We start from the raw sequence: 16525 nt of genomic DNA on the forward strand, positions 1-16525 counted from the left end.
GGTTATACGCGACTAAATGATGGCGTTTTCTGGCGGGGATGGCTTGCCATAAGCAGGGCAGAGACACAGCCGTTCCATGCCGCAGCCATAACGCAGCCGTAACGCGTGCGGTGGAATCCCGGCGTTACACAGCTACAGATGCCAGAAGGGAACTACTTCAATTGGTTTGGGACTGGTGACGTGAGGGTAAATGATTGCTGGTTCAAGCTTCCTCACCTGGCCGAGACTGAGGCCACGTTTATACGTAGCAGGGTAAGGGTATTTATAGAAACAAATATTCCCCCCCCTCCGTTTTCAAAAATAACATTGTGCACACAGCATCGTTTTCAAAAAAGTTGTTGTTTACATCAAAATGCATGAATACGCCGTCGAGCGCCATTATAACTATGCCAAACCTATGGGAGGCAGTGTAGTAGAGCTTAGATCGGGCCCAGAAAATCAAGCCCGACCCGGCCCGAGCCCGTGCACGTTCTGTCCAAGCCCGGCCCGACCCGACACATTAACTGTAATTATGAATACGCCGTTATACGTAGCAGGGTATGGGTATTTATAGAAACAAATATTCCCCCCCCTCCGTTTTCAAAAATAACATTGTGCACACAGCATCGTTTTCAAAAAAGTTGTTGTTTACATCAAAACGCATGAATACGCCGTCGAGCGCCATTATAACTATGGCAAACCTATGGGAGGCAGTGTAGTAGAGCTTAGATCGGGCCCAGAAAATCAAGCCCGACCCGGCCCGAGCCCGTGCACGTTCTGTCCAAGCCCGGCCCGACCCGACACATTAACTGTAATTATGAGCCCGAGCCCGATTTCAACCCGATTTTTTTTTTTAATACATATGTAACTTTGTACACATTTGTTACTAGGCCTACTCTGCTAAATATATATGTATGGGATAATGTATAGAACGCCGGTCATTATCGGGAAAATAAGCCCCGACAGGGTGAACAGTACACCGACCGACGCGCAGCGAAGGTGTCTTGCTTCGCCCTGAAGGGGCTTATTTTCGACAATGACCGGCGACGTTCTTTACATTATCCGGCTTATTACACGGCTACTTGCCAAAACAAGAAAATAACTTCACATTGTGTGTCTTTTTCACAATTTATTCGTTACCAGCATTCTTAGTGTTGATCAGCAGAGAAATAATTTGTCCACAAAGACGGTGACGTCGCTTAGCAATGGAAGACGCTGGGCTTAACAAGTCACCGGACTACTACCCATGCAAGTGAACGGAGCGTTCCACGGCACTGAGAAGACCCGTGTAATAAAGGCCTATAATATTTCTGTTTATGGCATAGATTTCTCCTCAGATTAGGCCAATAAACCAATGATAAAAATAAATAAAAAAATCGTCGATCAAAGGCCCGGCCCGAGGATAGTGGTGGGAAATATTGGCCGGGTCGGGTCGGGTCGGGCTCGGGCTCGGGCAGAGAATCTAAACTCTAGTAGGGAGAAGGATAAAGCCATGCAAGCCAATCAGAATCCTCATAATCTACAACAACGAATAACACGAGCGTCTTCCTGTAACAAACAAACTGTAAACATAGGGCGCTCATATGACGTTAAGCATTTCCTGGCGCCTAATGTGACGCTTCAGAACCTAAAAACCTGTTTCTCCCCGTTGACACGACAACACATAACCGGCGTTTTCAGAAATCTCCACTTTGGCCGGAGTTCTTAGAAATGATCGTTTTCTGTGACAAAAACTGTGTTTTCGTGTAAATGAGAGGCCAAACCGCGAGGAAATTTCTTTCCCGTTTATACGAAGGGAATTCCATTTGTGTAAACGGGGCCTGATTGGACTCGGGGGCTGGATGAGGCTGCACACCTGTTGAACATTGAGTAATCAGTGTGCACAGGTTAATCCGGGGGCCTCTAAGGATTCTCTTTTTTTGCATAGGGAATTTCCTTTCCTTTCCGACCTATCTGTTATTTTAGTTTATTGTATGACAATGTTTCTATGTTAGGCACTTTCAGTCTGCCTCGTGTATGAAAAGTGCTATCTTACTACTATAATAGCAGGCCTGTCGCTCCAGTTACCCAAGTTGGTCATGTGCCCATGTGCCAAGCAGCCCGCAGCTCACACACACAGCACGCGCAAACGCATACATATGCCGCAAGCACGCGCATACACACCGCATACACACAACGCACATACACGCACAAATATACATGGAAACGCACACACACACGCGCACACACTGCACGTCAAGACAAAGGCAGCGACACTCGCAGAGGTAAGACGTCATGTTTTTAAACATAACGACTCCGCCATCGACACACGCGCAGTTTAGAACACAAACACACACGCACACAACGCAGCAACACTCGACCAGGTAAGCGTTTTTTGAACATAAAGGCTCCACCATCAACACACGCGCAGGTAAGAACACACACGCACGCGCACACACCGCAGCGACACTCGCCCTTAAGGGGAACTAAGCAACTTTTTAGGCTTATAACAGGTCAAGAGTCATTGTTGTGATGTTTCTATAAGACTTTATTGGTCGATTGTTCGCTGTTTCGACTTCCCCTAGCACATCTAGGCGGAGAAAGGGAATATGCATGTTTCCCGCCGCCCATTCTTGCAGGAGTCTCGGGTCTCGCAAAGTACAGACCTACAAACACGGAACCGCCTCGATATAAACACAAGTAGTGAAGGGATTGTTACATTCATCATGGAGCAGCCGATTAAAAAGAGACAGAGAAACCCAATGACTGAGTAACAGAAGAAGGGAAAAGGGACCGACAGAGAGTCCACACCATTGGGCGAGCTTCTCAGGAATAGCGTGAACAGAGAGAAAAAGAAGACTGCAGAACGGATGCCTACTTGGCCGTATTGCTCTTGAAATTGTAAGTACCCTTGCGTGAACTTTGTCCTCTTTGTATTGTGGCTGACCCCTTGTTTGCTCGACCGTTTAGTTGTGAGCCCTGTATGTTTCTAGCTTGCTTGCTTGCTTGCTGGCGTGTTAGCGCACTCGCTACCAAACACGTTGGTTTTCATGGTTGTTTTGCTGTTCGTCTGTCTCGTCCCCCAGATACAGGCTAAATCCTCGAATCCAGGTTCTTGTTTATTTAGATCACTAGACCGCTATTCTAAGCCTCCAATTTTCGTGTGTGTAGCACCATATCTTGGATATGTCCGGCTGGCCATATAATGCAGTACCCTGCACGAGAGCTGCTAGTTAGCACATATTTGTCGGTAAAAGAACTGTTATGATACGTGAACCTCCATTATAGCTATAGCCACATTATACATTTGGTGTGGTTCCCCGCTTGTAAACATGTTTGTAAAAAGATTGCTTTGTATTTTTTCTTAGTAACAAGCGTTGTTATGAGGCTTGAGGCTTGATGACCCGAGACGGCTTGGCCTGCCTGCCCCGGTACAGCCACCACCCACATCCGAACTTGTGCGGGTACAAGTGTCACGAGGAAATCCAGAGAACCCTCAAGAAGATGTTACACGTTAGCCGTAAGGCAAAAAACAAACCATGAAGAACTGTCACTTGCATTTCTTTCAATATCCAAAAAATAAATATTTTTCGAACCAAAGTGTGTATTATTGAACAAATGATAGGTGGTGCAAGCATCTGTTATTTAAAAGAATGGAAACATTTTGAAACCATATACAATATTATTTATTTACAATGTTTATTCGCAAGCATTTACACATAAACATAAATGTGTCCCTAATCTTCCAAACACAGCATATGCCTATGAAAACTCTCCTGCGGGGACTAGCGACAGCATATTTTTTCAATCTCTGAATCCATTTCCCTGTAATTCCGTACACAAGTGAGGTATTTGAGCAACTACATAAATGTATTATCACTGCGCAAATTGTTCATGCTATCGTTATGTATTATGTTGGCCAACACTCTTACACTGATCGTTCTGTTCAACAACCAAAGATAAAACAATTCTAATCTAGGATATAAAATCTCCCCGTCAACTATGAAAAAGGATGTATTTATTGTAACATATACACTCTTTCAAAATGTATAATCTTGTCTACTCTTTATGATCATCTACCCCAGACATTGCTCCACGCATTCAACGCTTTTTTGAAAACAAATGCACCTGGCTAGTGGATGGGGAAGGGTCGTCAACGAGTTGTTACGACAGTGTTGTAAAATATTTCCTCCGAAGCAGTAGGGGAAGCTCAATGCGAGCGCAAACCAGGAAAACAGCGAAGAAGTGGCCAAAGTTGCATAGTTCCCCTTTAAGCCCTGCCAGGACAGCGTCTAGACATCATCCGAGACCAGGGGCGTAGCCAGGACATTATTACTGTGGTGGCCAGCTCCGGCCTGTCTTATATTTGGGGTTAGGGTTAGGGTTAGGGTTAGGGTTGCTTGCTTGCTGGGGTGTTAGCGTACTCGCTACCAAACGTTGGTTTTCATGGTTGTTTTGCTGTTCGTCTGTCTCGTCCCCCAGATACAGGCTAAATCACAGCAGATCTATGGGCCGATAGTAATTTGGTTGATTCTGATACAAAGTCGCCAATGGAAACAAAGTAGTTCCTATTTTGTAGGTAGGACCTGAACCAATTTAAGACTGTGCCTGAAAGCCCCACCCAGTTTTCTAACCTGTCCAAAAGTATTGTGTGGTCTACAGTGTTGAATGCAGCACTGAGGTCTAGTGGCATTAGTATTGAGGTTTTGCCAGAGTCTGGTTTAAGGCGGATGTCGTTTACAACTTTAATAAGGGCGGTCTTAGCACTGTGCAGGGGTCGAAATCCTGATTGGAAGGTGTCATAGCAACCAGTTGATGCCAGGAAGTGATTTAGTTGCTGGAGGAAAACTTTCTCAATGATTTTACTTATGAAGGGTAGATTTGATATTGTTCTGTAATTGTTAATAATAGAGGCATCTAGGCTCAGCTTTTTTAAAAGGAGTTTAATAACTGCAGTTTTCAAAGCTTTTGGGAAATTGCCTGACTAGAGAGAGTTGTTAACTATCAGCAATATGTCTATTGCTATGCAGTCGAAAACATTCTTAAAGAGGTTGGTAGGTAAAGTATCAAGGCAACAGGTGGATGGCTTTAGTTGTGTCACAGTTTCCACAAGAGTTTTAGAGTCTATAACATTAAAGCTTGCCATCCTCGCCACGTTACTTTTGCCTGAACAGGGTGGTAGTCTTTTATTCGTCATTTGTGCATAAACCAGACAGTCCAAACACATAGGAATTCTTGTGCAGGGCTTCCGAGGTCATGTACAATATCGAGAGAGAGAGAGAGAGAGAGAGAGAGAGAGAGAGAGAGAGAGAGAGAGAGAGAGAGAGAGAGAGAGAGAGAGAGAGAGCAGTGGATGAGCTACCAGGGAAGTAGAGCTTATTGGTGCAGAGACCCGAAAAACACATGCACAATGCTCTGGTAACTTATGCCAAGCCAGTGGATGGATCAACTTGGCATTGAGTAATAGATATCACTGATACTCAACTCTCTCCAAAGTTTAATTCGCAAAGTAATGCTAAATAAACGTGTCATTCATTGTCATTTGAACTTCGTATGCATTCATATTTATTATTCCGGGACACAGACCATCGAAAATTATTTTAGATGAGCAAGAAATGAAATGCCAACATAGAGAGAGAGCAGCACAATACATAGTAATAATAAAAAAGGACAAATTGCATGTTGTGCATTGCATTTCAGAGAGCTCCACAGTAGATAGTGATTAAAAATATATATACATACACCGGAAAAAGGTTTTTAAGCCGTACTTCATCTGATTATTATTTTGTAATTCAATGTCAATAAACATTTTTTGTTTTATTTTTAAAATAACTTCTTTTTATTTAAAAATACTGTGAAATATAGATATTTTTAATTAGGAGCTCAATTAAGAAATATCCATTTTGACAAATGTAAAATTTGAAGGTTGTGTATTCAACTGATTAATAATTTTGTCATTCAATCCAAATAAACATTTTTTGTTTTCTTCCTAAAACACTGTTATATTTGATTAGGAGCTCAATTTAGAAATATTTGTTTAGACAAATGTACAATTTCAAGGTTACGTACAAGCCTGCGCATGCGCATTAAATACAAAGACGCTTACGACTACTGGACCAAACCGCAGTGTTGCCAACTTAGCGATTTTGTCGCTATATTTAGCTACTTTTCAGACCCCTTTGGCGACTTTTTTTCAAAACAGCGACAAGCGACAAATCTAGCTCCTTTTTCAGCTGCTATTGGTGACTTTTGGCGACTTTTTGAGGTGAAAGCACTAGCCTTGACCAGAGTGACGATGACTCACTGGTTCTGTGAGCTAGGACAGTCTGTCTGTGTCTGGAGGGAGGTCTGGAGTAGGTCTAACTCTGCCATTTAGATTGTTAATATATATTGTATATTGTGTGGCGGCAGTAGCTCAGGTGGTAGAGCGGGTTTGCTGGTAACCTGAAGGTTGTTGGTTCGATCCTCGGCTTCACTAAGCAGAGTATCGAGGTGTCTTTGACACTGCTGATGCTGGAACAGAGATTTCCAACTCTCCAGAAGAAGCGCCATGAAGCGGCGAGCGCCGAGCGGGAAAATATGATGATGATGATGTATACAAAAAAATTTTCATGTTTAAATGAGAAACAATTGTTTGATTAAATTGTAATCTTTTTGATTGGATAAAACAAATTATTTCTGATAGATATTTCTTAAATGAGAAACAATTGTTGGAGTGAATCAATATTTTTTTGTTTAGGATTTAACATACGATTTAAATGTATTAACTTCATTCAAAGAATAGAATTATACTTGGAGCCAAGGTGTATTATTTTGTTTTTATGAACATAGGAAATATTGTTTGAGGCAAGCTATATATTTGTCATTGGCTCAAGTTATGTAATATAGATGTGAACCATTACCCTTGTTTTTTTTAATTGGTTCAACAGAAGGCTTTTTCCAGTGTACAGCTGAACCTGCAGTTGAGAGCCTGGACCAGAGTGACGATGACTCACTGGTTCTGTGAGCTAGCACAGCCTGTCTGTGTCTGGAGGGAGGTCGGGAGTAGGCCTAACTCTGCCATTTAGATGGTTAATATATATTGCACTGGAAAAAGTCTTCTGTTGAACCAAGTAAAAAAAATATGGGTAATGGTTCACATCTATATTACATAACTTGAGCCAATGACAAATATATAGCTTGCCTCAAACAATATTTCCTATGTTCATAAAAACAAAATAATACAACTTGGCACCAAGTATAATTCTATTCTTTGAATGAAGTTAATACATTTAAATCGTATGTTAAATCCTAAACAAAAAAATATTGATTCACTCCAACAATTGGTTCTCATTTAAGAAATATCTATCAGAAATAATTTGGTTTATCCAATCAAAAAGATTACAATTTAATCAAACAATTGTTTCTCATTATTGTATACATCATCATCATCATTTTTTCCCGCTCGGCTCTCGCCGCTTCATGGCCTTGAGGCGCTTCTGTCTGGATTCGACATCACATCGCGACATCAGTCAGGGTTAGGTGCTTTGCCAAAGACACCTCGATACACTGCTTGGTGAAGCCGGGGATTGAACCAACAACCTTCAGATTACCAGCCAACCCGCTATACCACCTGAGCTACTGCCGCCAGTGGGTCATCGTAACTCTGGTCAAGCGTAGTGCTTTCACCTCAAAAAGTCGCCAAAAGTCACCAATAGCAGCTGAAAAAGAAGCTAGATTTGTCGCTTGTCGCTGTTTCAAAAAAAAGTCGCCAAAGGGGTCTGAAAAGTAGCTAAATATAGCGACAAAATCGCTAAGTTGGCAACACTGCGGTTTGGTCCAGTAGTCGTAAGCGTCTTTGTATTTAATGCGCATGCGCAGGCTTGTACGTAACCTTGACATTTTACATTTGTCAAAATAGATATTTCTTAATTGAACTCCTAACTAAAAATATCTATATTTCACAGTATTTTGAAGTAAAAAAAGTATTTTAAAAATAAAACAAAAAATGTTTATTTGAATTGAATTACAAAATAATAATCAGATGAAGTGCGGCATAAATCCCTTTTTCCAGTGTGTATACAAAAATATGTTATGTTTAAAAATGTTCATGTTTAAATGAGAAACAATTGTTTGATTAAATTTTAATCTTTTTGATTGGATAAAACCAATTATTTCTGATAGATATTTCTTAAATGAGAAACAATTGTTTGATTCGATTTTTATCTTTTAAATTGGATAAAACAAATTATATCGGATGCATATTATGACTTAAATGAGAAACAATTGTTTGATTAAATTTTAATCTTTTTGATTGGATAAAACAAATTATTTCTGATAGATATTTCTTAAATGAGAAACAATTGTTGGAGTGAATCAATATTTTTTTGTTTAGGATTTAACATACGATTTAAATGTATTAACTTCATTCAAAGAATAGAATTATACTTGGTGCCAAGTTGTATTATTTTGTTTTTATGAACATAGGAAATATTGTTTGAGGCAAGCTATATATTTGTCATTGGCTCAAGTTATGTAATATAGATGTGAACCATTACCCTACATTTTTTTAATTGGTTAAATGAAAGACTTTTTCCAGTGTATTAAATTAAATTGAATTCAGCAGTGCAACCATACTGTATAACGACATGTAGCAGCGTTATTGCACGTAGGCAGCGGGGGTAGGGTGGTCAGTGATATTGCACATTTTCTTCAGATGTTCTCTGTTAATGCCATCAGTCGCACTGTGGCAAGGAAGAAGCTGTTGAAGAATCTTGTTGTGTGTGTGATGACACTGTCCGTTCCACTGTGTCAATAGGGAGTCTCTAATGATTCTCACTGCCCTTTTCTGACAGTGCTGACTGTAAATAAAGTCCATGGAGGGAAGTGTGGTCCCAGTAATCCTTTCTGCAGTCTTTATGACCCTTTGGAGTGACCTCCTCTCTGCCTGTGTGGTATTCCTGTACCAGACAGTGATACCTGAAGTGAGAATGCTCTCTACAAGTCCACTGTAGGCCAGGGTGAGAGGACGCTGGTTTAGTCCCGATTTCCTAAGCAGTCTGATGAAATACAGCTGCTGCTGGGCTTTTTTAACTGTGGCAGCAGTGTTTAGAGACCAGCTCAGGTCAGACATCACCTGCAGTCCCAGGAATCGGTGGCTGTCCGCCCTCTCCACCTCAGTCCCTTGGATGGTAAGAGGCTGTAGGGGGGCAGGACTCCTCCTGAAGTCTGCTATTACCTCTCTAATTTTGGCTACATTGAGGATGAGGTCATTCTCCTCTCCATAGACGAGAATCTCCTCTATCACACTCCTGTAGCCTGACTCGTCATCCCCCTTGATGAGGCCCAGGATGGTGGTGTCATCAGCGTATTTGATGACAATGGTGTTATCTTGTGTGGAGGCACAATCATGTGTGTACAAGGTGAAGAGTTTGGGACTGAGGCAGCAGCCCTGTGGTGAACCTGTGCTGACTATGAGCTCAGCAGACACCCGCCTCCCCACTCTCACCACCTGTGATCTTTTAATCAGGAAATCTAGGATCCAGATACAGATGGGAGTCAGGACACCGAGGTCAGTTTACCAATCAGCTTACCCGGGCTGATCGTATTGAAGGCAGAGCTATAGTCCAGGAAAAGCATTCTGACATATGTTCTGCTGTTGTCCAGGTGTTGTAAAGTGTGATGTAGGGCTATGGCCACCGCATCATCCACTGATCAGTTGGGGCAAACTGGGATGGGTCGACAGTGTCCGATACTGTGTCGTTTATGTGGGTAAGAGAACCAGCTTCTCTAGGCACTTCATGGGGGCTCAAATTAGCGCCACCGGCCTGAAGTCATTCAGCTTGGATGAATTTGGCTTTTTTGGAACCGGTATGATTATGGATGATTTAAATACTCGGGGGACTACTGCCTGGGATAGGGACAGATTGAAAATGTCAGCATACACACCCACTAGTTTTTCCCCACAGGCCTTCAAGGCTCTTGGATGAACGCCGTCTGGTCCCATAGCCTTATGGGGGTTCACCTGCTTCAGAGCCCTCAGAACCTGTGTGTGTGTAACCTGGAAGGCAGTGTCTATGGAGCCACAGGGGGCTTTTGAGGGAGTGTCTGTGTTCAGACTGTCGAACCTGGCATAAAAGTTGTTAGGGCTGTCTGGGAGGGTGGCATCTCGGGTGTCTAGGGTCGTCATGTCCTGTAATTTGTAGCTGCCTGGATTCCCCTCTACATGCTGCGCGTGTTGTTGTTCAGGTAGAGGCTTTCAAGCTTTTGGGAGTGGGCCCTTTTTGCAGCTGTGATGGACCTCTCAAGCTCATACCGGGCTCTCTTATATTCCTCTTGATCTCCTGACTTGAAGGCCTCCCGTGTAATTCAGATGTTTTGTTTTATGCCCCCATTAAACCAAGGTTTTTGGTTAGGGAACACACGCACAGATCTTGGGGGGGCACATATAGACGTGATCCAGCTGATGTAGTCGCTCACAGTCTCTGTGTAGTCGTGGATGTTGTCTGTGGCATCTCTGAAGATGTTCCAGTCTGTGGCCGCCAGGCAGCCCTGCAGGCTCGCCTGTGCACTCCAGTCAGTCCAGGTGTTAACAGTTTTAATTGTGACTGGTCTCGCCTTGAGCCTTTTGATGTATGCAGGCCTTAGTATTATTGCTAGGTGGTCAGGTTTGCCGAAATGTGGTAAAGGTGCAGCGAAAAAAGCATTTTCAATGCTGCTATAGCATTGATCCAGTCTTTTGTTTCCTCTGGTGGGGAAAGTCACAGATTTGTACAGTTACAGTTATAGAGGTTACAGTGGTTGAAGTCTCCCAGAATGATGAAAGCAGCATCAGGGTAAGAGTTGTCATGCTCACTGATCGAGCCGTGCAGTTCTTTAAGTGCAGCCTCCTCCTTGGCAGAGGGGGGGATGTACACAGCGCACACAATTATGCATTGCAGTTCTCTGGGTAAATAAAACGGCCATACCGTCAGATGTTCTACGTTTTCCGAACAGGATTTGGAAATAATCCTGCAGTCCGTGCACCAGGATTGTTCGACATAGATGGCCGTTCCACCTCCCCGGATTTTACTGCTATCCCTAGCGCTCCGGTCCCCCCTGAAGACCCTATATCCGTCGAGTGTTATGGCCTCGTCAGGTGACTTTTCCCCCAGCCATGTCTTGCAGAAACACAACAAGGTGCAATCCTGGATGTCCTTCTGCGTAGATATCCTTACATGAAGCTCATCCATTTTGTTTTCCAAAGACTGCACGCTCGCAAACAGTATGATCGGGAGAGTTAGCCTCCCTCGGCTGGCCAAACGCCCGAGCCTTAGCTGCACTCCTCCCCGTCTACCGTGTCTCCGCTTTGGGCCGTTGTGGGTAGGAGAGCTGCCTACCGGTGGTTGGCATGGCGATGCGATGAGTAGCTCCGGGTAATCGCTCAACCTACTCGTGTCGAACAGGCCAGAACTACTGCGCTCTCTCAGTATCAGTAAGTTCGCCCGGTCGTATGTGATGTTTAGGAACTGTTTGATTGCCATAGTCGGCACTAAAAAGCGAGAAAAACATAAAAGACGCAACTTGACTATGGGGAGCTCCGCGACGTCGCACTCAGGGGAGCGCCATCACCATGGCGTGTCTGATGCCTTCAATTTTATCAGTATAAAAATCTGCAAACTCATTGCATTTCTGGGTGGAATGGAGATCAGGTGGAATTTGTGTTGGGGGGTTGGTCAGACTGTCAACAGTGCAAATAGGTTTTTGCATTATTGGTATTGGTTTTAATTATATTGGAGAAAAATGTTTCTCTAGCACTTTTTAAGTCTAAATTGTAGGCAAGGAGGCTCTTTATAGATATCATGGTGAATATGAAGTTTTGTTTCATGCCAGATGCGTTCAACCTTCCTGCATTCTTTTTTCTGTGCTGTTACAGATGCAGCTTTTCTCCAGGGTGCCTTTTGCTTTCCAGAAATCTATTTAACCTTATAAGGTGCAATGACATCTATGACTTGAGTTTTCTACAAGATCATCAGCAGAACATGGGGTGAGAGGTGGTAGAAAGGAGATGGCCTTTTTAAAAAGTACATTAGAATCTTCATTGATATACCGTTTTTTGACAGTATTTGATTTTGTCTGTATGTCGGGAATAAAATATATGTTAAAGAAAACACAAAAGTGGTCAGACAAGGAAGGATCAGTCACAGAGAGATCAGAAACATTGAGGCCCTTTGTGATAACCAGGTCTTGAGTGTGCCCCTTGCAATGAGTAGCCTCTTTCACATGTTGGGACAGTTCAAATGTGTCCAAAATGGTAAAACGTTTTTTTGCACACTTGTCATTCAAATCAACAGTATTAAAATTGACGTCATCGAAAAAATTTGCAGAGTATGTGGGTAGCCTGTAAACAATTAATAGGAGAACTCTGGGGGACCATTTCAATACAGTACTAAGGTATTTGAATGATGGAAAAAAAATCTCACAATTTGTCATTTGTGTGTAAACTTGAGGAGAGAGAGAGAGAGAGAGAGAGGGAGAGAGACAACAACAAACCTGGGCTGCTCTGGTCTGTCCTGTACAGCTGCATCGTGAAGTGCATCCAGAAATGTTATTATGTGTTCAGTATTGAAGGGACCTAGTTTGGTTTGATGGTGCAGTAGCCCTTGAAGGCTGTGCAGCTCCATCCATCTCCAAGATGCGCTGTAACCAAACAAATACATGCAATACATATTTTAGATGGCATTACCCAAAACACTCAACTACAGTACTACCCATACAGAACCCCACCCCATCGAACAGGTACCTGGTACCTCTCTGAATGTATCTATGTGGTACTGATACAATGGCACATATTCAGCTGTAATGGATGACACCAATACTGTATTGTAAATGTAAAGGACTGTAACACTTACCTGTACATATTCACGTCGAAGTCCTTTGACCCTGACACTCTTTCTCTCAAATGGGACCCTGTACAATTGCTTCATAGTAATTTGGTGCTTTACCAAGATGCGTCTGATAGTGGCAATGCTCACTCGCTCTATGTTATTGAAGACTTCTCTATCTGCAAGGATTTGTTCCTTTAGCTGGCTGAGACGGATTGCATTGTTTGCTCTGACCAGGTCCACCATGGCAAGTTCCTGCTGTAGGGTGAACAGGCGTTGGCGTCCGCCCCCAGAAGGTCTTCTAGTCATTCTATAGAAAAAAAGCAACCACGAAATGTTACTGTATTGGTTTGCTTCTTTTTTACAGTACTATATATACTGTACTTTACTGTATATACCATAGAAAGTACTGAAACATCTCAATTTAGGTTATCACAAAACTACCACTTTCGTTCAAAAAGGAGCATTAGCCACCCTGCAATACAGTACATGTGATACATATGGTACAGTACTGCAAATACTCTAGATACAGTCTGAGTAGAGAAGAAAATAGAGAGTTGAAGACATACCTGTTTTCCAGTCGGAATGTCCCGCATTAGGGATGAAACTGTGAAACGGCTTAGATGAGGGTGGACTCTCTGCCAGCTTCCTCCTAGTCAGGCCATGTTTATGACATGGTTCACCAAAGTTGCTCTTATATCATCGGAAATAAGTTACCGTGCACGGCCTCTTCCACCACGTCCTCCTCTATGCTCTGTCCTCCTCTTCCTCCTCTACCTCTGCCTCTTGCTCTTGCTGCATCCATGCTTGCAAAGTTCTCAAACTGGCTTAACTGAGGCCTTTTTGTATGTGGCTGATTGGTGTTCAGTTTTGGAAGAAAGTGTTTTCAGGTGTGTAAGTAAGTATTCTCAATTAACCAATGTGTTTAGGATTTTGAATGTGTTTTAGCAATGGTACAATGCGACGTCATTTTTGAATTAAGTGTCTTATGTATGAAATAGTGTGTAGTGTGCAGGAGCACGTGTGTTGCAGAAAGGAGCAAGTGTGTTGCACAATTGCAACCAAAGTGCAAAGCAGCGCTTTTGTTTAAGGAATGGTTACATGTGTTTAAGGTACAGAAACAAAAACTTCAAGTTGTGTTGCTTTGGTCTAAGCATGTGTCTATAGTGTTCAAGCAATTAAAAAAAACTGTAAGTGTGTGTGTGTGTGTGTGTGTGTGTGTGTGTGTGTGTGTGTGTGTGATTTGTTTAGAAATGTTTAGAAGTGTTTAGAAGTGTTTATTAAAATGCCTTTAGAAATGTCTGTTTGAGTGAAAATCTAAATCACGTTTTTTTTTATGCCCTGGCGTGTGGCCTTTGTGCCCCTCAAATAATTGCCCTCCTAGGCTGCTGTGCTTTTATCAGTACAAAACACTAGCAAGTACTTTAGGATTTGTCTCTTTGATTCCCTGAAGAAGCCATCATCATCGTCATCATCATCATCATCATCATCATCATCATCATCATAATTTGGATACTGGAATAACATTATATTGAAAAGGGTCCCTTAGTCCTTAAAATGATTATTTGAATATTATGTTATTGACGGTCATTCCTTTTTCTATTTCTTTATAGATTGCTAAACCGATTGGCCAACTCGGTCATGACCAATTGGAAGATGAATGTTTTTGGATGGTGTTGGATCCTGGCCCTTGTCCTCTGCATGCCGAGTGAGGTGAGCTACATTTGCAATGCGAAACTGTATAGTGTTAATTAAAACATGCAGTGATATTAATAACCAACCTGGAGTGGACACATCTAGCCAGTGTTGTTTTCTCTCTCATTGAGCAAGGGTCATATTTGTATCTAGATTGTATGTAAATCAGTGTGTGAAGGCCCCTCCCAGTGGGCTAAATTAGGATACTCTTTCCATCCTGTTTTTTTTGTGGAATTACAGGGGAAATAGAAGATGGTAAAAAAAGTTTTTTCCAAGATAATATATAGTCAAAGAATTCAGATAAATCTTAGATTCCAGCCAATCTTACATAATGGAACGGATATTAAGGGCGTGTTGTGCAGTGGAATGGTTATTGATTATGAGACTTTTCTTATTGAAGTATAATCAAGATTCACCATTATTTTAATTAATATTACTGACTAACTCTAGGAGAACATAAGGAGTCAGGGTTAGCAGAACTGCCCTATTCAAGGTCTGCTTAATGGGAAAAGTAAGTGGGTAAATGTTAATCCCAGGTTGACGTCATTGGTCTGCCATGGCTGCAGGTTTTTGTGAAGGGGAGTCTGGAGGTGAATGAGACCCAGCAGCAACAAACCACCCAAGGGAAGCCTAAAATGGGGAGCGGCAACAACATGATAACCACTGCACAGTTTGAGTGCTATCAAACAATTATGAAGGACAACAACACCAAAGTCAAAGGTAAAAAGTTAGCATAGCATGGCATGAGATATAGAATAACATGGCAAAGTACAACATATAATAGCACATGACATAGCATAACATGATAGCATGATATATAATAGCATAACATAATGCTTCCGCAAAATTACTTTTTTTGGTGGAAGTGTGCTTGCTTTTGTGAGAAACATAAGTTATACATGTAGCCCTTTTACCCCTATAATAAAGAGGGCTGGGCCCTAGGTTCTTCAATCAATCTTAAATTATTAGTTTTGATTTCCCATATTATGCTAACCATATAACACCAGCACCCTTATTAAATATTAACCACTAAACACGCACAATATCCACACTACACGTATTTAGTAAGCCAACCAACAAAAAGGTAAGTAGTTAAAACGTTTACTTATTTGAGAACAATATAAGTGCATGTCACAGATCCCATATCGCACGTCCTATACAGGCTACAAGTAATTAACATTACTAACTAAGCCGGCACATAAAATAAACAAAATAAAACAATCCTTTACAAAAGAAAACCCCATTGCAGGCCTGTAGATGAATAGTCCTCTTCGCTCCTCCGAGCCAAAGAGAGCTCGGTCGGCTACTCACACGTCCAGGTGAAACGCGATGGGCGTCCTTGAAGGTCCGTGGAAGTCCGTGAGAGTACTGGGAAAGTCTGTGGAAGTCTGTGAGAGTACTGAGGAAGTCTGTGGAAGTCCGTGGAAAGGACACAGGCGCTCCTCACTGCTTGTCACTTGATTCCCTTCGCCTGAGCCAGGTCAGCCAACCCGCGTGGTCACACCCACTATCTCGTGCGGCGGTCCCTCGGAAACCCCGTGGCAGTAGCGTTGCTAGCTGCGTTAGTTAGCAGGCCACTGTTCAGCGACTTCTGTCAATTAACTGACTGGGTCGTATGTGAACCGGTTCCGGCGGAGCTTTCAAGTTTTCAAGTTCGTGTTGAACTTTGTCTTCAATCTTGTGTTGCGGACATGTCATCCAACAATCTTTCACCCCCTCATTAAAACTTCACCCCCCTCCCCAACGATCGCTTTTTTTTCCCCTTCTTTTTCCAGCACGTCTCTCCTGCAAAAAAACTCATCGCGCCCCTTCCTGGCTGGATGGCCATATTACATTTGAATTAAGCAAAGGATACAACAACATTTACAAAGTGTTCAACATTAGACAAACATCGACAAAACAGTGTGAAAAATAATAAACTCTTATATAATAGTGTTTATTCTTTTGAATAACCACAACCCGAATTTCAACTGGGTTACATACCTTAATTCATATGCACATTAGCCTGGCAAGCCAGACCCATATCGGAA

The 16525-nt window shown here is 42.3% G+C and overlaps 1 protein-coding gene across 1 annotated transcript in view; it reads left to right on the forward strand.

The window, feature by feature from the left end:
* LOC130373629 (calcitonin gene-related peptide type 1 receptor-like) overlaps positions 1-16525 on the forward strand; it is a 53193-nt gene that overhangs the window by 13405 nt on the left and 23263 nt on the right. Inside the window, exons 2-3 of the mRNA XM_056580251.1 lie at positions 14414-14513; positions 15062-15215. Of these exons, the coding sequence (XP_056436226.1) occupies positions 14442-14513; positions 15062-15215 (226 nt within the window). The 5' untranslated portion in view covers positions 14414-14441. The remainder of the gene's footprint in view (positions 1-14413; positions 14514-15061; positions 15216-16525) is intronic.

The sequence above is a fragment of the Gadus chalcogrammus genome, chromosome 20 (genome assembly GCF_026213295.1).
Source record: "Gadus chalcogrammus isolate NIFS_2021 chromosome 20, NIFS_Gcha_1.0, whole genome shotgun sequence".
Classification (NCBI taxonomy): domain Eukaryota; kingdom Metazoa; phylum Chordata; class Actinopteri; order Gadiformes; family Gadidae; genus Gadus; species Gadus chalcogrammus.